At 38.6% G+C, this 24,205-nt stretch overlaps 1 protein-coding gene across 2 annotated transcripts in view; it reads right to left on the bottom strand.

The window, feature by feature from the left end:
- Positions 1-23,874, bottom strand: part of CFAP69 (cilia and flagella associated protein 69) — a 79,959-nt gene extending 56,085 nt beyond the window's left edge. For both annotated transcript variants that reach the window (XM_003252387.2, XM_030822050.1), the window contains exons 1-5: positions 23,504-23,874; positions 12,281-12,340; positions 9,596-9,661; positions 5,677-5,786; positions 2,398-2,474 (exon numbers count right to left, since the gene is read on the bottom strand). In XM_003252387.2, coding sequence (XP_003252435.1) covers positions 2,398-2,474; positions 5,677-5,786; positions 9,596-9,661; positions 12,281-12,340; positions 23,504-23,623 — 433 coding nt within the window. In that variant the 5' untranslated portion in view covers positions 23,624-23,874. The remainder of the gene's footprint in view (positions 1-2,397; positions 2,475-5,676; positions 5,787-9,595; positions 9,662-12,280; positions 12,341-23,503) is intronic.
- Between the last annotated feature and the right edge of the window lie 331 nt (positions 23,875-24,205).

Raw genomic sequence — 24,205 nt, 5'->3', positions numbered from 1 at the left:
CCTAACTAGAGGGTCAGTAAGTTTTTGCCTTTACTAATGCATTCTTTGCTTAGAGAAGTTCCAGGTGAACTTTGCTCTTCAATTTGTTGGCAGACTGGAAGAGAGTGAGTTTTTAAGCAGCTGCCCCACATGCAAGGGTAATAGTTTTATGTTCAAGCTGTTTGCGTGGGGTTGGCGAATAGGAAGGTTCGTTTTCAGTCATATCTAAACTATAATTAAATTGGCTTCAGCCTGTATTTCAAACTGGATTGCATCTACTCTGTTGAAGTCCTATACACATGATCCTCAAGGGTATCTGAAAATGATCTGTGGGACTCTGGAAATGATCCAGGTTCTCTGAATGCCCAAGGAGAGCGGTAGTCAATAATATCGACGTTAGAACTAAACTAGAACTGGTTGGACTCTCTGAGGGTAAAAGAATAATTAGGACTTCCTCTTTTGCATCAGCCCTTGCAAGATGCTCATCTCTGGAAGTGGTCAGCAAGTGGGGTGGCAAGTGGACAGAAGGAGGAAGCACAAAGGAAAGCCTGACTCTAGCTTCGTGAGAATCTCTGCAAAAGATATCACTTAAAAGACAGTTTTAAGATTATTCTAACTCTAAATCTTATTTATTTTTTGGACTGTTCTTTTGGAGTTGCAAAATCACTACTTCGGTTTTACAACATATTAGGCAACAGGAACAACTAAGCTTTTCCAACAAGACTATCCAAATATGCAGGCTTATGGGAAATTCTAGGGTCTTTCATCTGCTTTTCCACTGTTTTAGTTCCTGTAAATTTAGATAATTTATCATAGCTTCCTGTTTCATAATCCCAGGGCAGAGTACCAACTTCTTCCCCCATCCATTTCCAGAATCTTGCTTCTGAGTCAGAAATATCTATGTATCATTTGGAAGAAAATGTAATATAACTTATTAGTACGTAGTAGAAACTGGAAGTTCTAACTAAAATCATGAAGAGTTTTTGTTCAACATTTCGTCTTATATACAATTATTTTAGTTTAAATTAATGTTTCCAGCCATTAAAAAAATCAAGAGATAGAAGAGCAGTACTTGCAGTCAGTAATCAGCGAAGGAAGCTCATTTAAAGAGTTCATACTGTTGTCATATGAGACAGTAACATGTTCTGCAGGCAGGGTACCAGTCATTAAGCAAAGAACAAGTTGACACTCAGTAAAAAGTGGGCCATGTATTTATAATACAAGTGACTGTCAACACTCTTGGAAGCAATATTTTAAAATAATGGCCAACAGGGATATTTTAAAAAATAACGTTATCAACAAAAACTACACTTTTTATCTATTACTACTACCATGTCCTCTTTTGGGTTGGCTTCTCGTTGTAAATTTCCACTGATGATAGAGATTCACATAATTAAAAATTCCCATATTTCTGAACCTGCCTGCTTCCTAAGGTGTTTTTCTTTAAACTGCCCCCCTCATGTTTAACCTAATCTCCACAACACCTTCACCTACTCTAGGATATAGAGTAGGTGAACCCTAGGTAGTTTTCCCAAAGTAACTAAAATTAAAAACTATAACACCTACTGAGATATAAAAGGGTTAGTGTCATGTTAAAAATAAAAATCCTTTTTTTCTTCATTCCAGTTGAATCTCTAACATCTTTCTATATGGAGTATAATGCTGGGAACACCACTATTCAGTAAAAATTTTTAAAAATGCATTGGATCAGTTGTGTATCTTTTATTCCTCCTGTACAAATAAAGACCTAAACTAGTAAGTATAGACTTAATGTAGGATTTGTTTTGGGAACATGCTGTCATGTCCCAGGAGCTGACTCAAAGAGCCAGTGTTTCCCTGATCTAATTTCCTAGGAAATTGTTTTCTTTCTCTAGAAAATCAAATGATAACCCATATATAAATGCCTACCCTTTTATGGTATTTTTCATATTTTTGTGTACAAAATATAGGCATCTGCATCTTTATGTCTGTTATGCTGAAGTTGTTAATATGCTATCATTTTATGATTTGATTTAAAATTTTAGATCATTTAATGAATACTTCTATGATTGTAGCAATTAAATATTAGAGTTCAAAGTTGAAATGTTTTTGTGATTACTTAAAAAGGGTACGTACACTTTCTGATTTACAAAAATAGTTAACAAACACTTCATCAAACTAAATAATAATTCATCAAACTACATAATCAGCCTGTCCTTGTACTTAGAAGATGGACTTTTATTGGTATCATGAAACAACCTGAACAGAATACAATACCAGAATTATCACCAAGCACACTGTGATTAATTCACTAACAAGAGAAGATTCTAGACATGGAGAAGGAGTCCTCTTAGTGAAACTTGGGGAAAATAGATATTCCCTTGTCAGTAGGACCTGTCATATGTTACATCCCTATACCTTAAGGAAATCTTAACTTACCCAGAAGTGCAATTGAATTAGCAGTATCTTCAGCATAAGTTATTTCATCCGACACTTTCTTTTTCAAAAATGGCAAGCTTCAATAAGAATGAAGAATTGTAAGAGTAATTTTTAATAAAGTCTTTCATTGAAGCATAATTTGTAAGTGGGCGAGAGTTCATTTCTAAAGAATAAATTAATAATAATATTCTATTCTTTAGCCCTGGGGAATTGACAACTATTAACTACCAGTTGTAATCCATAGTATTATAGTTTAATAGTATTGTAACTATTAAAAATGTTTCTGGGGCCGGGTACAGTGGCTCACGCCTGTAATCCCAGCACTTTGGGAGGCTGAGGTGGGTGGATCACGATGTCAAGAGACAGAGATCATCCTGGCCAACATGGTGAAATTCTGTCTCTTCTAAAAATACAAAAATTCACTGGGCATAGTGGCGTGCACCTGTAGTCCCAGCTACTCGGGAGGCTGAAGCAGGAGAATCGCTAGAATCCTGGAGGCAGAGGTTGCAGTGAGCTGAGATTGCGCCACTGCACTCCAGCCTGGCGACTGAGTGAGCGAGCCTCCATCAAAAAGAAAAAAAGAAAAAAAAATGTTTCTAATGAACTGACCAAAAAGAAAATATTATATTAATTATAAAAATTAAGAAATGGATGTAAAAGGCATAGGTTAAGAAAGCCATTTTCCATCGCTTCATGAATAAAAAAACTTAGGAACCCTCTTTCTCTTTGAGGTCAAAATAGTAATAAACTATAGCTATAATTATATCAAAGTTAGTATGACATTAGATAATCTGATACAAACCATAGATCTAAGCTCACCAGTAACTTAAAAACTGGTTAAGAGCTTTTCCTGAAATTTTCAAAACTCTAGGCAAAATCGATACTTTATTCATTCTTAGAGATCAGTGCATTTTTGCTTATTAGCTGGGTTAGTAACTATCCACAAAATAACAGAATGGTTTTGCAGACATTAAGGCATTCAAGCTAACAGATATTAATTATATTAGAATCGCATTTCACAACTACTATAACCAAAGTTATTTTAAAGTAACTCATTTATAAATCATAAAAGATCCAGCACATAAACCTGGGTCAGTCTAAATTTCAAAGAAAATACAAAAGTTATTTGAGTTCAAAATTTGAACCTCCTGTACTATTTAAAGTACAATATATCCTATAGAGGACTTTTAATTCATATATATATATATATATATATACATATATATATATATATATATTTTTTTTTTTTTCCGAGACGGAGTCTTGCTCTGTCGCCCAGGCTGGAGTGCAGTGGCGCAATCTCGGCTCACTGCAAACTCTGCCTTCCGGGTTCACACCATTCTCCTGCCTCAGCCTCCCTAGTAGCTGGGACTACAGGCGTCTGCCACCACGCCCAGCTATTTTTTTGCATTTTTAGTAGAGATGGGGTTTCACCATGTTATCCAGGATGGTCTCGATCTCCTGACCTCGTGATCCGCCTGCCTCAGCCTCCCAAAGTGCTGGGATTACAGGCATGAGCCACCGCGCCCAGACAATTCATATTTTTCAAGAAAAATTAAAGAAGTAGTTGAAAATGGCATTGAGAACTATCACATGAAGATGTATCAATAGCAATATACAGGCCAATTTGAATTTAAAGATATCTGAAGAGCAAGCTACAAAAAGGACAATTTTATAAATGCCACAGAAGTTCATTTCTAGTGTTTGTCAGAATTTGTCATTTGAAACAAATAACGTATTACATTTTATCCAGCTGCTTGTTGGATCTCTAAAGTGAAGGACTCTAAAACTAGTACTTTTTGTTCCCAAACTTTTTCCTTTTCTAGCAAAGGAGACAACCTATAAGATAAAGCATCAGAAGAGTTTTCAACCAAAAAGTTTATGAAAAAATTAGCATTATACTTCTGATGCAGTAAGAAAACCATACTACTTGGAGGCCGAAACGGAAAGGCTTGACATTATTATTCTATTTTTATTGCTTTTACCTTCCAGAAATGTCTTGAAAAGAGAAACAAGTGAGGGTGAGGCGTAGAGAAGTTATCTAGACATAAGCCGAAATTAGAAAAGTAGAAAAAATTAACAATGTGAATAATTATGAAATATGAGGGAAAATGAAGCCTGCAGCTAAAAAGGATTTATCATGTTATACAATTAAACATTCAGTCACAAGTTTTCGTAGAGAATGAACTTTGTGCAGAGCTCTGTAGGAGCATATATGTTGAAAGCAATTCTTATAAACTTGGCATTCTAGGACTTGCAAAGCCTTGAGATTTAAAAGTTTTACATTATATAATCGTATGTCAATATAATAATAATTTCCAATTTGTTCCTTGAAAACACCAGAGCAACCATTTATTTTCCATTGTCCCTATTAAAAAGCAAGGCATGGTATAGGCATTCAATATATTATTTTGGTTATTTTATTCAGATATCAAAAAACATAAATTTAAGTGGTTACATTTTAAATATTGCTGGTAAATCTAAAAGTGAGAGTTAGAACCTACCATGTATGCATAATTCTACTAAACCTTTCTATTATTTATATATTATTTGTATATTAAAATAAATAATTGCTATCTAAAAAGTTAAATTGGTAGAAAGGTTCAGAACGTAAAATTGTCAGAAAGGTTTATTCCTCCCTACTACATTACATTTAGCAACTAAAAATGGATATTTTAATATATACCTAGATTAGCCAGTATGTGGCACCAAGGAAGCACCATATACTCAGTTCCCAGAACTTTGTTAGAGAACCAACAGTAGAAAGAATAAGACATGTTAATTTTACAATTCTTACCTCTAACTTACATTTTAAAAATATGTATCAAATGTAATTGGTGATTTTTATTCTTCACTCAAATTTCAAAAATCAAATAAAACATGACATATATAACCTAATATATCTTTGAGACCAAAATTTTCTAAAGACAGAGAAAAAAACTAGACTGAAACTATAAGCGTATCCATAAGTTCACTCAAAGATTTTCTGAAAATACTACAATTCCTTGGTTACATCTAATATTTAGCATTTACTTCAGAGTAACTAATTACAAGAAAGCATTTCAATATACTTAGAATTTAATCTCTTGTGGCTAGCAATCTCAGACCACAGCAAACTGATTACCTGAAATACCAACTGCCGGAATCAAGTGATGAACTGAAGTTTTCTGAGTTTTGTAGCAATCTGCTACACTATAATGCATTGTATGTTTGTGATATAAGAAATATAATAAAATACTCCATGTTACTACAAAATAAAGTTAAAGAACGATAACTTACCCACACAGTTTTATGATATCATATGCAGATTCTACAAAACGAGGCTGGTTTTTTATTTTTCCTGCACACAGATTCAGAATTTTAAATATCTGTGCTAAATCCCTTAATGGCTTTAATATTTTTAGTTAAGAAATAAAATTAAGATTAATATCTTTATTAACATATTCTTTATAGTATTTCTGCGAAGAAAGTCTATAGAATTCCAACTATTTTGCCAAATGTGGTAGATACTGTTTTAATTATTCTTATTTTGAAGTCTAAAAAAGGAAATTTAGAACCATATTTTTAAAAAAACCATTTCATTTTTGCCTCAGTAAATGCCTACTCAAAATTTTTTTCCTCTCACAACTTTAGAATTGGATTACCAAATGCCACAACACAGATTCAGTTGATCAATAACTTCCCACTGGCAATGAGTAATAGCACATTGAAAACATTAACTTATTGATTCGGCTCAATTATACCCTTCATCTTCACCCCTTACCCCTGCCCACACAAACATATGCTGTCTCAGAATAAGCAACCCAAACCTTACTTTACTCCCCTATTTTATTAATATTAAACTGAGATGCATTTTCCTGTGTTTAAGGCTTAAATTGGTTAGGATTTCATCTGAAACTAATATGAAAGCAAAATATGGCCTTTCTAGATATTCAGATAAAAGCATCTTTTATCTATTTAAAAATCCTGCTGGCTGGGTGTGGTGGCTCACGCCTGTAATCCCAGCACTTTGGGAGTCCGAGGCAGGTGGATCACGAGGTCAGGAGTTTGAGACCAGCCTGACCAACATGGTGAAACCCCGTCTCTACTAAAAATACAAAAATTCGCTGGGTGTGGTGGTGCGTGCCTGTAATCTCAGCTATTCAGGAGGCTGAGGCAGGAGAATCGCTTGAACCCAGGAGGCGGAGATGGCAGTGAGCTGAGATCGTGCCACTGCACTGCAGCCTGAATGACACAGTGAGATTCTGTCTCAAAAAAAAAAAAAAAATCCTATTGGCACATAAACACATTTCATTGATTTTGTTTTACAGCTAAGAAATTATGGTAGATGTGACTTACACTTCTTAGTTGAATCTTATTACTTCTAGCCTTTTTCTAGGACCTTTTAGGAAAAGATGGGAGAGCAGGGTACACTGGAAATAGAAAGCTCTGTTAACTTCCTAGAGAAGTGACCGAGATACTTCTCTAACTTTGTTAAGTTTTACAACTTCTATAGCCAGCCTATGAAAGGGATTCAGAAATAGGGCCAGTTGCCACCAACGGTTTAACATGAAGAAAAAAAAAATGGAGGTGTTGAGGTGTCAGGTTAAAATAGGAAAAGAAATCCCTGCTAGTAGACATTTTCAGCTACCAGTAAATAGGTCTTGATATACATAAGCCCTAAGATTGAACAGGTCTAAATAAAACCAAGGCTAAAATATAATAAAAGATTTAGATAAAATTATAAGAAACATTTTCCTGAATGGAAGTCTTAAGAGGTTTTGAACTGTAATGAGGTAATATTAGAGCTTGATAACTTTTCTTTTTTTCCTTTTTTTAGAGACAGAATCTCACTCAGTCACCCGTACCCAGGTTGGAGTGCAGTGGCACAAACATAGCTCACTGCAGCCTCGAATTTCTGGGCTCAAACGACCCTTCCACCTCAGCCTCAGCCTCTGGAGAAGATAAAACTATAGGTGTGCATCACCATACATGGCTTTTTTTTTTTTTTTTTAGAGATGGGGTCTTGCTATGTTGCCCAGGCTGGTTTCAAACGCCTGGCCTCAAATGATCCTCCTGCCTCAGACTCCTAGGGTGCTGAGATTACAGGCATGAGCCACAGTGCATGGGCTTGATAACTTCTTTAGACCAAGTCAGACAACTGTTCAAGATCATTTTCAGGGTGTCCAGTCTTTTGGATTCCCTGGCCCACACTGGAAGAAGAAGAATTGTCTTGGGACACACATAAAATACTCAAACACTAATGATAGCTGATGAACTAAAAAAAATTGTCAAAAAAATCATAATGTTTTAAGTAAGTTTACAAATTTGTGTCGGGCTGCATTCAAAGCCATCCTGGGCAGCATGCAGCCCACAGGTTGAGGGTTGGACAAGCTTGATTTAGATGAATACTATTTGAAGTGTGGTCTATGGACCACTGTCAGTTCTGGGAAGTGTATTTACCAGTCTGTGACAAAATGAATACAGAAAGTGAGAGTGGACATATAAAAACTTTTATAACAATCTAATATTTGTGGGATACTTTTATTGTATTTTACAGTAGCATATATATGTAAATGTTAAAAAAAATGGCCAGCTGTGGTGGCTCACACCTGTAAACCCAGCACTTTGGGAGGCCGAGGCGAGAGGATTGTTTGAGCTCAGGAATTTGAGACCAACCTGGACAATATAATGAGACTCCACAAAAAAATAAAGAATTAACTGGGTGTGGTGGGTGCATTCCTGTAGTCCCAGCTACTTGGGAGGCTGAGGTGAGAGGATCGCTTAAGCCCAGGAGTTTGAAGTTGCAGTGAGCTATGACTGCCCCTCTATACTCCAGTCTGGGCAACTAAGGCTGGATGGAGACTCTGTCTCAAAAACAAACAAACAAACAAAAAAAACCCCCAAAACAAAACACAACAAACTGGTTCTTATCCACAGGTAGTGTTTGTTTGTTTGTTTGTTTTTGAGACAGGGTCTCACTCAGTTGTTCACACTGGAGTATAGCGTCACAATCTTTGATCACTGTAACCTTGAATTCCTGGGTTTCAGCAATCCTCCTGCCTTAGCCTTCCCAGTAGCTAGGAATATGGGCACACACCACCACACCTGGCTATTTGTTTTTTTGTAGAGGCAGGGTCTTGGTATGTTGACCAGTCTGGTCTTGAACTCCTAGCCTCAAGAAATCCTCCTGTCTTGGTCTCCCAAATTGCTGGGATTATAGGCGTAAGCCATTGCACCTGGCTTTTATGTACAGATAGTTTTAAGACACACTGGTTTCCATGTATTCTGATCAGGGTGGTATATTTAGTAGGGATAATATATTTATATAATATTTTGCAGATTATCAAGCGCTTGCATGTACATGATCTCATCTAATCTTGCTAACAACCTCATGAGCTTCTATTACTTTACAAGGGTGGAGAAGTTAAGAAGCTTATCAAAGGTACAACTGCCCATGTAAGTTAATAGAAATAATGACTTTGACTTGGCCCTCTAACTACATCCATTGTCTTTCTGAATCTACAAAAACTGACATTATCCACAGTTACTTGTGTTATATTGTTTCTTCAATTTTATTTATATTATCTGATAGAAAATACAGTCTTGTAAAGAACATAAAATGTTAGATATTTTCTGTAGTAGACAGAATAATGGCCTCTCCAGTATTTCTGTGGTAGACAGATTAACGGCCTTCCCCAAGATGTCCATGTCCTAATTCCTGGAACCTGTAACTATGTTACATAGCAAAGGGACTTTTCACATATGATTAAGAATTTTGAGATGAGAAAATTATACTAGATTATCTAGGTGGGCCCACCATAATCACAGGGATCCTTATAAAGGAAAGAGGGAGGAAGGGAGGGTCAGAGAGAGAAGATGATATGATGACAGGAGCAGAGGTGAGAGTGATGCCAGTCGGGGGAAGAGGGCATGAGGCAAGGAATGTAGGAAGCCTCCAAAAGCTGGGGAAGGCAAGGAAATGATTCCTCTCTAGTCTTCAGGAGAAATCAGCCCTGCCAACATCTTGACTTTAGTCCATTGAGGCCGATTTTGGACTTCTAACCTCCAAAACTGTATGATAATAACTTTATGTTGTTTTAAGCCATCAAATTTGTGGTAATTTGTTACAACAGCAATGGAAAACTAACACATTTTCTAATAGAAATTCTCGTTTCAGAATAAATGAAATGAACATACATATATATGTAAAGGATACAAGTCCATTCTGATAACACTGTACCAGTTTCTTGACAAATTTAAGTTGTTTTTCTTCCAAACCATCCTAAAACAAATGACCTATTTTAGTTCTTTTGTGCTATTAAATCTGTTGAGATTTTTAAAAATTCTCAACATAAAAGTAGACACTTTAAAATTATCAAGTAATTCTTAAATTACTATATTATGATGTAAACATTATAAAATGTTTTCTGAAACAGTGAAGGTAAAAATAAACTATCAGAACGACTGTATGATCTAGCAATCTCACTACTGGGTATTTATCCAAAAGAAAAGAAATCAGTAAGTATATCAATGAGATACCTACAGTCCCATGTTTATTGCAGCACCACTCACAATAGCAAAGATACGGAATCAACTTAAGTGTCCATCAATGGATGAATGGATAAAGAAAATATGGTCTATATATACAATGGAATACTATTAAGCCATAAAAAAGAATGAAATTCTGTCATTTGTAGCAGCATGGATGGAACTAGAAGATATTAAGTGAAATAAGCCAGGTTTAGAAAGACAAATATCACACATTTTCACTCATGTGTGGAAGCTAAAAAAGTTCTTCTCATGGAGATATAGACTAGAATGATAATTACAAAAGGTAGGAAGACTGTGGTAGTGAATATTTGTTAGCAAAGTAGGGTGACTAAAGTTAACAACAATGTATTGTATATTTCAAACAAGCTAGAAGAGGGATTTGAAATGCTTCCAACACATAGAAATGATAAATGCTAGAGGTGGTAGATAGCCTAAATACTCTGACTTGATCATTACACATTTTATGCATGTAACAAAATATCACAAGTACTCCATAAATATTTACAGATATTATGTATCAAAAATAGACTATTATTTAAATTTGATTAGGAAATTGGGAATTAAAACTAGGTTAATAGAAAAGCAGTAATTTGCTTCCAGAAATAATATTAACAACAGTTAAAGTATATTGAATATTTTTTCTATGTCATGTACCACATGGGTACCATACATACATATCACTTCATTAATTTCCAAAATGACCCTATTAGGAAGATACTAATATGATCTCTGTTTTCCAGAATAGGAAACACAAGCTAAAACATTTTAAAGTAACGTGTCCAAAATACACAGCTAAAAAGTGGTGGTGTTAGAAGACAAATTTGGAAAGCTGACTGTAGAGATTATATTTTTAACCTCTAAAATATGCTCAGTTTTCTGTGCAAGCCAAACATCTTAAGTCAATTAAAAATGAAAATAAGCAAGTAAAACTTCTACACAGTGATGTGTTTCCATGACCGAATTCTGTCTGTCTTTTTAATCTTAAACGTTCCTGAAAAGCTGTGATATTGTCTATACTTTTTCTCTGTAGTCTTATTAAACAGCTAATAGGCGCTCTATGTAGTTGTGGTTTTTTAAGGAAATGTAGATATAGTCACAGTAAAAAATAACTTTTCACAACAATGATAGCCAGCAAAAGATAAATTATTCCAATAGTCATTTTTTCTCCTTTCTATGTAAAAAAGCAGAGAATAAAAAATGTTAAAACAGTGACCGAATTTTTGTGCCTCCTATTCATAGGACATTGTTTTCTTTTGATAGGCTATACTACGGTCAACCCATTTACTTTAAAAAAAATTTTTTTTATTATACTTTAAGTTCTGGGACACACGTGCCAAATGTGAAGGTTTGTTACATAGGTATACACGTGCCATGTGGTTTGCTGCACCCATCGATCCGTCATCTACATTAGGTATTTCTCCTAATGCTATCCTTCCCATAGTCCCCCATCCCCTGACAGGCCCTGGTATGTGATGTTCCCCTCCCTGTGTCCATGTGTTCTCATTGTTCACCTCCCACTTATGAGTGAGAACATGCAGTGTTTGGATTTCTGTTCCTGTGTTAGTTTGCTGAGAATTATAGTTTCCAGCTTCATCCATGTCCCTGGAAAGGACAGGAATTCATCCTTTTTTATGGCTGCATAGTATTCCATGGTGTATATGTGCCACATTTTCTTTATCCAGTCTATCACTGATGGGCATTTGGGGTCAACTCATTTTCTACTTACTAACAATATGTATTCCTTTTTGGAAATCATCACATAAGTTCCTAGTGTGTGCTGGCTTTTAGGCATTCAGTTGATTCTTGATAACATCAGGTGGTAATATGAGCATGTGTACATATACATTTGTTATCTTTTCTCTCAATGTCTACTCTCCCAATTTTGAGTCTTGTGTCTAAAATAACTTAATTTCCATTACATCCTATGTATGATTGTTCTCAAAATAAATTATCTATGTGTATATTTTTGTGTGTTTCTATCCTGATTTCATAATTAGTACACCACGGTACCCTGTTTTCTACCATTTCCCTCCTCCAATCCTACCAGGTAACAAGCACTTAACAGAGGCTAGATGATCCTTTCTGTACTCTTAGGATTCCTTCTGTTACAACCACCATGGGTTTGTCCATCTCATAAAAGCAAATCTATTCTCTTCCTCCTGTCTCCCCACTTCATTAAATATATTCATGCTAAATTTAAACAGTCCTTGAATATAAGATATGTACTATTTAAAATGTTTTCAACAAAAGGAGATAAATGAGACGTACATTTGAAGGAATATATGTTACCTTTCAGGGATATAGTTTGTAAGTAATGCAGCGGAGTAATTTTCTCTCAAAGCTTACTCACTTTATCAGTCTCTTCGAGGAGTTTGATGACATGATTGAAGTCCATAGGCTTGAAAACACCCTAAAAAACATACAACTCTTACTATTCTATATCATCTTCTATATCAATAAGGCATATCTAACACACTAATTTATATGATACTTTCCCTTGGTAACTTAAAAAATGTTTTATGACACTAAGATAGTAAGGGGAGAATGAAAAGTAGATGAAAACTTACAGGAATAAATAGATTTTGGAGTAAAAAAACCCCTCCTGAATTCTAGTATTTCATATAATCTTAATGTTTTAAAATTTCATCAGCCCTGAAGGGCCCAATAAAATATTTAGAATAATAGTACTTCCATAAGTTGAGAAATAAAATTATCTTGTACTTGTATACACATTACACTAAGTTTGCCTATGCAGATATATGGTAAGAGTAGCTTCTAAACTACAGGTAGGAGATTGCCTTTCTCAACTAGGTATCCCCTTATCTCAGTTAGTACCAGCATTCTTGCAGTCAACCACATTAAAAAACAGGAACTTCCAAGTTCTACAGATTTTACATCTTAAATATTTCTTGAGCCCATTCCATCTTACTGATTTATTCAGTTCTTAGCTCTTACTTAATTTCACGGGGTTCCTGCTGTTCTCATCGACTCCACTCTTGCACCCTTCAACACCATCCTCTATTCTACCATCAGAACAATAAAACTCAAATCTGAACATGACCCGTCTAAACTATTCAATGACTCCCCATTAATGCCTCTCACATCTCCTCTGTTGTCACTCATATTGTTACATTCCTATTCCTCTCCTTGGTTAATTCCCACAGGTCCTTCAAGATGAAGCTCAGGTGTTACCTTCCCAAAGGATGAAAAAGGCTAGAAAAATGACGTGCTCTCATAGCACCCTAAGTTTATATCCATTAAAATTCCCATCACATTGTTCTGAAAGGGTCTACATGTTCGTTCCCCACCACTCCCTGCCCCAAAGTTCTCTTAAGAGCAAAAATTTTTTTGCTTTCAGGCACTCCTGGCATCCAACACTGGGCCTGACATATAATATTGTTAGTTGCTTAATAAATACTTGGAAAATGCAACCAAGAGGAGGCTATATTATAATAAAGTTATTCATAGGTAAAGGGGAAAGTAAATGGGTACTATCATCCAAAGTTTAAGTAGTAGACCCCGAGCATCCAAAGCAATCCTGAGCAAAAAGAAAAGAGCTGGAGGCACCACACTATCTGACTTCAAAATATACTGCAAAACTATAGTAACCAACACAGCATGGTGCTGGCATAAAAACAGACACATAGGCTAATGAAACAGAACAGAGAACCCAGAAATAAGTCCCTGCATTCACAGCCAAATCATTTTCGACAAAGGTACCAAGAACATACAGTGGGGAAAGAACAGTTTCTCCAATAAATGGTGTCAGGAAAACTGGGTAGACATATGCAGAAGAATGAAAGTAGACTCCTATGTCTCACCAAATAAAAAAATCAAATCAAAATGGATTAAAGACTTAAATATAAGACCTCAAACTATGAAGTCACTGGAATAAAACATTAGGAAACATTTTAGGACACTGGTCTGGGCACAGGTTTTTTTGGGTAGGACCTCAAAAGCGCAGGCCACAAAAGCAAAAATAGACAAACGGGATTACACCAAGCTAAAAAGCGTACGCACAGGAAAGATAACAATTAACAGAGTGAAGAGACAACCCAAAACATGGGAGAAAATATTTGCAACCTATCCATCTGATAACGGATTAATAACAAGAATATACAAGGAGCACAAACAACTCAATAGCAAAACAAGGCCGGCCACGATGGCTCACACCTGTAATCCCAGCGCTTGGGAGGTGGAGGCAGGTGGATCATCTGAGGTTAGGAGTTCGAGACCAGCCTAGCGAACATGGTGAAACCACGTCTTTACTAAAAATACAAAAAATTAGCCAGGTGTGATGGCGGGCACCTGTAATCCCAGCTACTCGGGAGGCTGAGGCAGAAGAATCGCTTGAACCCAGAAGGTGGACGTTGCAGTGATTTGAGATCACGCCACTGCACTCCAACCTGGGTGACAGAGTGAGACTCTGTCTCAAAAAACAAACAAACAAACAAGAAAATACAAACAGCAAAACAAAACAAAAAACCCCAACAACAAAAAAAATGAAATAATCCAATCAAAGGTAAAGTATTTATGATGATACAGAGATCTACAAATTCTTTTTTTTTTTTTTTTTTTTTGAGACGGAGTCTCGCTTGTCACCCAGGCTGGAGTGCAGTGGCGCGATCTCGGCTCACTGCAAGCTCCGCCTCCCGGGTTCACGCCCTTCTCCTGCCTCAGCCTCTCTGAGTAGCTGGGACTACAGGCGCCCGCCACCACGCCTGGCTAATTTTTTGTATTTTTAGTAGAGACGGGGTTTCACCGTGGTCTCGATCTCCTGACCTCGTGATCCGCCCGCCTTGGCCTCCCAAAGTGCTGGGATTACAGGCGTGAGCCACCGCGCCCAGCCGAGATCTACAAATTCTAAGTGTGGTTTTGACTATATTTATCTTGGGGATTAATGCCTTGCTACCTGACATTTTATCTTAATTCAGTGTTATGTCACAGTGCTTACCCCTATTACAGGAGTTAAGCTCTCCCAGTTTCCTTTGTATCTTCTTTTCTGCTTTCACGCTTACTTCTACTTTAAATTAAATGTTTGAAAAGGTGATGTAATGATGATATAAAAGATATACAAAAGCAAAAAAATCCTACTTATTCCTATCATGTAGTAAATGCATCTATTTTTATTTTTATATATTTTGTTTTTCCTTACATGCATAAGTATTTTACGTAATTTCACTTAGTGTTAGTTAATACCATGGCAGCTTCTGAGTTTTAAATCTGCAATACATACTTTTCCATACTTCTACATAATCATTATTACATTGTCTTAGTTTTATTATTTCCTTGCCTTTAAAAATTACAAATTCATATATTCTGATCTCAAGAAATTTCTTTCAAAAACAATTTAAAAAAATTAATCCTAACTGAGACGTCATGGCATCAAAAACAATTTGTAATGAAACATGCTAACTTTAAGTCTGTGGAGTAAGTATCTGAATGAGCTCATTGACTCAAAATTATATTTATTTTTATTTATTTTTGACATAGAGTCTTACTCTGTTGCTCAGGCTGGAGTGCAGTGGTGCAATCACGGTTCACTGCTTACCTCAACCTCCCTGGGCTCAGGTAATCTTTCCACCTCAGCCTCCTGAGCAGCTGGGACTACAGAGGCACACCACCCCACACTTCGCTAATTTTTGTAGTTTTGGTAGAGATAGAGTGTCACCATGTTGCCCAGGCTGTTCTGGAATGCCTGGGCTCAGGCAATCTGCCAGCCTCAGCCTCCCAAAGTTTTGAAATTACAGGCATGAGCCAACATGCCCAGCCATTTTTACTTTTAAAAATAATTTTTAAAAGGATTTATTAATATTAATCTATACCTGGTCTTACGTTACCATTAAAAATTGTTAAATATTACTGTGAAATAGTTAAATTTACTGTTACAAAAAATTTCGGTAAATAGACTTCTGCCTTTTAAGATTTGGGGATTTGGCAGTGATATCCACCACTACCTCAGCTGTCTTTTCTCTTTTCTTCCTACACTCTCAGATTTTATACGCGCGCGCGCGCGCACACACACACACACACACACACACACACACACACAGAGTGGGTTTTTCTTTTCTGGTTTTCTGAAATATTTGTTTAGAAGGTTAGACAAGGATATTGGAATGAAATATCAATGCAGGTTTTTTTTTGTTTTTTTTTTTAAGGCTAATCAAGGGAAGCAGTGGGAATGGAAAAGGAAGAAATCTGTAACTGGCTGTAATCAATTAGCTGTAAACAGCACTGCACTTGGGCCAGCCCAATGCAGGATTTTCTTTCTAATATTTGTGTGTATTTTCAGATTTTTTCTCCAAATGATCAGGTATAAATTTTAAAAGAACAAAGAGTAGTAAAGATTAAAGCATAGATTCCTCTTAGATTTATCTTGCATTATCCATTTCATGTTACTCTACGTTTTACCTGCTTGGCAGACTTTTAAAGATTTCTCTCTCTCCCTCTACCTTCCCTAGACTTTTCCTCCTTCTATAACTATTTATTAGTAGGTTTTTTTGTTTCAGAAATCGTGCTAGGTGTGGGGAATAACAATGTCCTCACCTCATGCAGCTATTGGTCTGGCATGGGATTTTATAGAAGGTTTTTTTTTTTTTTTTTTTTTTTTGAGACGGAGTCTCGCTGTCGCCCAGGCTGGAGTGCAGTGGCATGATCTCGGTTCACTGCAGGCTCCGCACCCCGGGGTTCACGCCATTCTCCTGCCTCAGCCTCCTGAGTAGCTGGGACTACAGGCGCCCGCCACCTCGCCCAGCTAATTTTTTTTTTTTTTTTTTTTTTTGTATTTTTAGTAGAGACGGCGTTTCACCGTGTTAGCCAAGATGGTCTCGATCTCCTGACCTCGTGATCTGCCCACCTTGGCCTCCCAAAGTGCTGGGATTACAGGCGTGAGCCACCGCGCCCGGCCTAGAAGGCTTTGTATGTAACACAAGGATCTTAAAAAGCCATTGAATGGTTTGAGACTGAACATATAAACAAAACTGGTCAGACTATGTGTGACAAAATAACTCTGGCCAACAACCTCTGCAGCAATTGGCTCAGAAAAGTCAGGATTTGGCCAATGACTGCCAGCTTTCCCGGTTTTTGTCGCTCTGCTTCCAACTTAAGACCAATCAGAGAAAGTCAAATATGCTTTCCAAGTCAATCACAGAGGATACCCTACTTCTAGCTAGCCCACTTCCAGCTTTCCCATGTCAGCAACCTACAATTAGAGTAGACCTGAAGCCTCCCCCACACCTTTTTTTTCCCACTATAAAGCTTCCCAGGCTGCATTGGAGTCTCTGCCAAAAAGTGATAGTGGCTGACTCCCTCCCTATAGCAACCGCTGAATAAACAGTCTCTGTTTATTGTGGTAGCCTTCATTTATTTCCACAAGATTTAACCAGAAGAATTTAATTATGAAAAGATCATCTTGTATGCTGTGTGAGACTGAACTGGAGAAGACTGGGTTGGAGGTAGATTGTAACTTTGGGCCTTGAATAGGTAGCAGCAACTGGTATAGACAACAGCAAATGGAATTAAAAACATCAAAGAGGTAGATTCAGCAAGACCTAATGAGTTACTGGACGCAGTGGGAGAAAGAAGGAAAAAGCTGAAGATAATTCCCTGGCTTGAGGAATTACATAAATGATTTCACCATTTCCTGAGACAGGGAATGCTGGAGGAAGAGGTTTGTGTTGGGGGTTGGAGATGAGAAAAATTTGGGGCAGAGGTTTCTGAATCATAGGCTTAACATGACAACTGAAGATTTTGGGTAAATGAGATCACATAAGCAGAGAGTAGAAACAAAACAGAACATACATATGTAAATATCAAAATACTATCATCTTAAGATGTTTATGGAGAAATTGTAAAAGCATTCACAAAACCTTTTAAGATCAAAAGTTTAATAAATTGCTTTGAAGAAAATTAGCCTTACTTCACTCAAATTATAGGATGAACTTATTTCCCACTTTACCCAGGGACATTTCAGAGGGGAGAAACCTGCTCATTTGATACTCAGTTACAGGGAAAGAGACTAACACTTATAGTGGTCCTTTCATGTGTCTGGCATTTTTGATCTCAATTAATCTTCAAATCTACCAAGTAAAGGTAGCACTATTATCCCTCTTAATGAAACTGAGGCCCTGGGACCTAACTTGTTAAAGCCACATAGCTATTAATAATAAATGGGCCAGCGGGTATGTCTAATGTAGAAACTCTGGTTCTTTGTTCCTTAGTTCTCTGTCTGACTCCTCAATGGACAACCAACGACTCTCTGACTCTCTCTCTCTCTCTCTCCTCTCTTTAAAGAGTGGGGGTCTCCCTATGTTGCCCAGGCTGGCTTTGAATTCCTAGGCTCAAGCGATCCTCCTGCTTCAGCCTCTCAAATAGCTGGCACTATAGACACATGCAGCCAACTACGGAGGTTATTTCTTACAAAAACCCTGTAAACAAGGCTAGACAATTTTAAGCACACAGTTCATGGAAGTATTACAGACAGTGACAGGATATCACATCAACTAAAAGATTGTGGAAGTTCTCATGGGTTCTCAGAGGGAGAGCAAATTTGAGCAAGGAAGTTCAGGCATGATACCTATGCCAGTCAACTAATCACTATATTAATTGTTATTCAAAGTGGGAAATGAGGTCCTCCAACTAGCAGCACAAGAATCACCTGGAAACTTGTTAGAAAAGCGGAGTACTGGGGTTCATCTAAGACCTACAGAATCAGAATCCACATTTTAATAAGATCCCCATGTGCTCCATATGCACATTAAAGTTTGAGAAGCACTGCTCTAAAGGGGGTTGGGATTCTTTAGAATGAGGGGAACAACATTAAATAGAAAATAGATAAAGGGTAACCAATTAGATATCTTGTGATTTCAACATATGATTAAGGTGAATTTCACTGCCAATCCCATCACTTTCCAGGGGATAAAGCACTCTTTAAACTACATTACCTCTACCTTCCTGTAGGAAGCCAGAGCCACATAAACACTGGGATTAATACTAGAAAAACAATCTGAGAACTATCTTCCTATTTGGTAGGTTTTGATACCCAGTGTATTAGTCTGTTTTCACACTGCTATAAAGACACACCCAAGACTGGGTAATTTATCATGGAAAGAGGTTTAATTGACTCACAGTTCCACCTGGCTAGGGAGGCCTCAGGAAAAACAATCATGGCGGAAGGCAAAGGGGAAGCAAAGACCTTCTTTACAGGTGGCAGGAAAGACAGAGAGAGAGAGCAAAGAGGAAGGGCCCCTTATAAAACCATCAGATCTCGTGAGAACTCACTATCACGAGAACAGCATGGGGGAAATCACCCCCATAATCCAATCACCTCCCACCAGGTCCCTCCCTCAACACCTGGGGATTACAATTCGAGATGAGATTTGGGTGGGGACACAAAACCAAACCATTTAACTCTGTAAATATTATCTGAATTTATTTAATAATTTAATAGGCTGGGCGCAGTGGCTCATGCTTGTAATCCCAGCACTTTGGGAGGCCGAGGCGGGCGGATCACGAGGTCAGGAGATCGAGACCATCCTGGCTAACACGGTGAAACCCCATCTCTACTAAAAATACAAAAAATTAGCCGGGCGTGGTGGCGGGCGCCTGTAGTCCCAGCTACTCGGAGAGGCTGAGGCAGGAGAATAGAGTGACCCGGAAGGCGGGGCTTGCAGTGAGTCGAGATTGCACCACTGCACTCCAGCCTGGGTGACAGAGCGAGACTCCGTCTCAAAAATAATAATAATAATAATAATTATAATAATTTAATAAAGCTGTTACGACTAGAGTCATTAATAATAGTAGAAAGTTACCATTTATGGGGCACTTGGAATGTATGTGCTGGGCACTGTGCTAAATGCCTTACAAATACTTTAATTCTCACAATAATTTGATGAGGTAGGCATTTCTAAAAATATCTTTTACAGATGAGGAAACAGACACAGAAAGGGCAAGCAACGTGTCCTAAGTTCCTCACAATTAGAAAATGGCCACCGAGCCGGGCACGGTGGCTCATGCCTGTAATTCCAGCACTTTGGGAGGCCGAGGCGGGCGGATCACAAGGTCAGGAGATTGACACCATCCTGGCTAACATGGTGAAACCTCACCTCTACTAAAAATACAAAAAATTAGTCGGGCATGGTGGCGGGTGCCTGTAGTCCCAGCAACTCAGGAGGCTGAGGCAGGAGAATGGCGTGAACCCGGGAGGCGGAGCTTGCAGTGAGCCGAGATTGTGCCACTGCACTCCAGCCTGGGTGACAGAGCAAGACTCCGTCTCAAAAAAAAAAAAAAAAAGAAAATGGCCACCAAAATTCTGGCACTATTTTATTGTTTCGAAACTGGAAAAGTATGATAAATCACTTTAAAAAAGAAAACGCTGGAATCACTACAGTAGGGATTATCAAAATTTTTATAGAGAGAAAATATGAAGATATAATGCTTACATAGAATATGTCTATGAGAAGTTCACAACATGGAACAAAAATAACAATTCAATATCCCAGATTCCTAAACTATTGTTTTCCCTATTTACTAATAACTTTACTCATAATCTATATTTACATTTTCCATAATTCTACCAAAGAACATTTCAAAGTTATTAAAGTTAGAAAAATCTAATACTCTGTGAATACCATTTGTAGTAGCTTAGATAGAATTTATAGGAGCTATTGCTTTTTACAAAAGTTATTTTTGTGAAAGATGCAGGAAAAAAAATACCACTTAATGCAGAAGTAAAGCATATACACAGAAAAATCAGCAAAATAACCCGTACATTTTACCTGCTGCCTTAGGCAGCAATATTCAAGCCTATTTCTTTAATTACTAAAAACTAAGGTTAGGGTAACTGAAAGGTTCAATTTAGGTCTGTAATAAAGAAAATGATATAAAACAGCTATCAAAAGCCCAGGTAGCCAAAGTAGCATTTCTATATTAGGAAATCCAGCTGCAACTTAGAAACATCTCTGAAGGGATAAAGTGAGCAGACTGAAATCTGCATTAAAGCAAGTAAGATTTCAGGGGCATCCAGTCTCACTCTCACATCCTGGAAGCCAGTGGGAACAATCAGAATTCTAGAGAATCCCTTAGCTTTAAGGCCCAAATAACTTTATGAGCTCTAGTTCCCTGGATAAAGGATGATGACAATGACAATGATGATGTTGATAACTGCTTGTTTTCAATATATAGGTCTCTGTATAAGTTCTCTATATCATTGTATAAGTTTGCTTATATATTATTTCTTTTTGTGTTGTTTTTTGAGACGGAGTCTCACTCTGTTGCCAGGCTGGAGTGCAGTGGCACAATCTTGGCTCACTTCAACCTCTGCCTCCCATGTTCAAGTGATTCTCCAGCCTCAGCCTCCCGAGTAGCTGGACTACAGGCGTGCGCCACCACGACCACCTAATTTTTGTATTTTTAGTAGAGACGGAGTTTCACCATGTTGGCCAGGATGGTCTTGATCTCCTAAACTCGTGATCCGCCCTCCCCAGCCTCCCAAAGTGCTGGGATTACAGGCGTGAGCCACCGCGCCCGGCCTATATATATTATTTCATTTAGTCTTTACAATGGATATGAGTACTATCGTTATCTGCATTTGATAGAAAGGTTAAGATACTTTCCTTTGGTCACATAGCTGGTAAGTGATGAAGCTGACAAAGAACTGAAGTAGACGTGATACTCTCACCTTTAGCAACTAGGATAGAAGCTTCTGCTTCTCAGAAGCACACACAGGCAGAAGAGAAATTTGCAAATGTGCAGTGGTTTGAAAGAACTGGAAACAGTTCTCAGGATCTTTCCTAAACTGGCCTAAGGCAGAGGCCTAAAAGGTTATCATTTTTTCGTTCCAGGGTCTCTAGACCCCCGTTCTATGAGTAAAGAAACTGAGTAACTCAGTTAACTTCTCATGAACTTAGGGTTTTCATTTGTAAAAACAACCACAGGCAAAAAACAAGAAGGCTGAGGATCACTAAGATTTCTCCTAGCTATAAAAAGTTCCTATTCTATTTCTTTGGGGAGAAACTACCTTTTTCCTCAGTACTTCAAAAATGTTACTACTCCTAGAATTAGTTATTAACAAGTCAGAAACATGAATTAATGCAAATTGATTGCTTTCTTCTTGGAAGAGAATCCTAGGCCCTGGAAAGAGCAGTAGTAATGAAAGAAAAGAAAGAAAATTAAAATGGGGAGAAAGTGCACACACATATACACAGGTATACTTGTTTTATTTGGTATGTTTTGGACTATTTTGACAATGGCTTTTAAAAAGTATTTTTCCTTAAAAAAGAAAAAGCCACGCTTGCTTGCCTTGTATAACGTTGCCCAATTTTTCTTGGAGCAAGTAAAGGAAGACTGAGAGCCATCAGTTATCAAATTCACATACTTTTCAGTTTTGCCCCTTGCCTGGGAGTATGGCTGTACTGTTGATCTTTCTTGCAGCCCAGGGAGTGGAGAGCTATTGTTCCTCAAAATTCTCCCCGCCCAGATGGGAATAGGTACACAAAATCGATTAGGCAAATTCCCCTAACACCTATTTCTCCTCATGCAAAGTGCTGTTGCTCCGCAGGTTACTGCGTAAATGTCAGACCTCAGAGAGCTCAATTCTATTCCCATGGTAGAAGAGGTCCCCAGTCAACTGACCACTCCCAAGGAACTCTCCAAGGCTCCAGGATGTGAACGCAAGAGACAGGGTTCCTGACGCAGCCTGAGATTTGAGAAGCCTCAACAGGAATTCCCACAATTGCCCCACACCATTAGTGTGAGGCAGGACAGGGTTCCTCCAGGAATTCGCGGCTTTTAAGGCACGATCAAACCTCTCTGGGGGAGCAATGGAATCCTAGTAGGAAACAAACAACTTAGGGTTTCTAAACACCTCCACCTCGAATGGAGATCCAAGGGCCTCAAGTGGAATTTCTCAACAGATGAACTTGCAAGAGTGAATTTTGTATTCATAGCAAAAGCAAACCCAAAACCAAATACAGTACAAGCATAATAAAACAAATCAACTCTATTCTCTCCCGGTTCTCTCCGACCCAACCTGTAACAACCAGCTTCCAATTTCATATTTTAAAAATGCTTAATTTCTAATTTTAACAGCGTTTTCCTCCCCTCTTTAGTGTGCAGGCTTTAGTCGCAGCAAATTTAAGCATGGGAAAATTTACATCTGTATCAAGAACATCACTCGGTAACAGGGATCTACGTATTAAAAAGTTCAGTGCAAACTGATCAGGTCATCAAATCAGATTTTGCTAAGAATGATTCCTTTCCTCCCAGTAGCTCTATGACCACTTTTCGAAGAAGCGCGGCAAAGCCCCGCCTACTCAGTTTGCTGGGACCCTCCAGGAGGACCACACAGCGCTGGTCCCCGCACAGGATGGTTGACAACAGCCAGCCCCTCGCAACCGGTGCAGTTCTCAGGGGGTGGGGAACCAGATTAGCTCTGCGCTTGGAATCTCCATCCCGCGGCTTCCCCCATCTTCACTCCTGTCCCCAGTTCCGCCCTTGCCACCCCCAGGTCTGGACCCCGTTTCGAGACCTCACCCCCACCCCCTCCACCTCTGAAAGCACAGACACCTGCTCATACCTGCGCCTCATCGTCCTCCGTCACCACCCCAACCACTGGGATTTGACTGGAACTGCTAGACTTGTTCCTGATGCCGGATTCCTGGGCCTCGGCGGTAGCCCTGGCTTCCTCTGTCCACATGGCTGGTGGCAGCGGGGTGGAGAGTGGGGGGATCTTCCTGTCCTAAGGTGCGCCCGCAGTCGCTGGGCCAAAAGAGGCCCCGCCACCGAGAAGGGAAGGCAGCCTGAGAGTCGCTAGAGTCGCGAAAGGTCCCAAAATTCCGCCAGGGGCCTAGGCCACCGCCATACAGTCCGCGTAGCGCCGCTGCCGCCCCCCAGCTGACCCAGGCGTCTGATCCCCGGCCAGTTGTTAACACAAGCCAGCACGTTGCTAGGGGGCGGGGCCAGAGGCTACGGAAAGCCGGAGAGCCAAACTACCCCAAAGCCTAATTGCACTCCGCGCCCGGCGAGTTTGCAGGCTTGCGGTAAAGAGCCTGCAGGAGGCTCCTCGGTAGGTAGCGGCGAGTGGTGCCTTAGGCGCCCGATGTGTTTCGGTCTAGATAGTCTTGCTTCAAACAGGCATGAGTGGGTGGAAGGGTGAGGGATGTCTATGGGATACCTTGGGCGTGATACGATGGACGGATAGTGTTGAAAGCGTTTCTCTCACCCCAGGGAAATGACCAGTCTCGCTGACATTCCCCAGCTTTTATCTGTACTTTACTGG

Source organism: Nomascus leucogenys, chromosome 11 (genome assembly GCF_006542625.1).
Source record: "Nomascus leucogenys isolate Asia chromosome 11, Asia_NLE_v1, whole genome shotgun sequence".
Lineage (NCBI taxonomy): Eukaryota > Metazoa > Chordata > Mammalia > Primates > Hylobatidae > Nomascus > Nomascus leucogenys.
The sequence above is the reverse complement of the archived record's forward strand: the minus strand, read 5'-3'. Positions and strand labels throughout refer to the sequence as shown.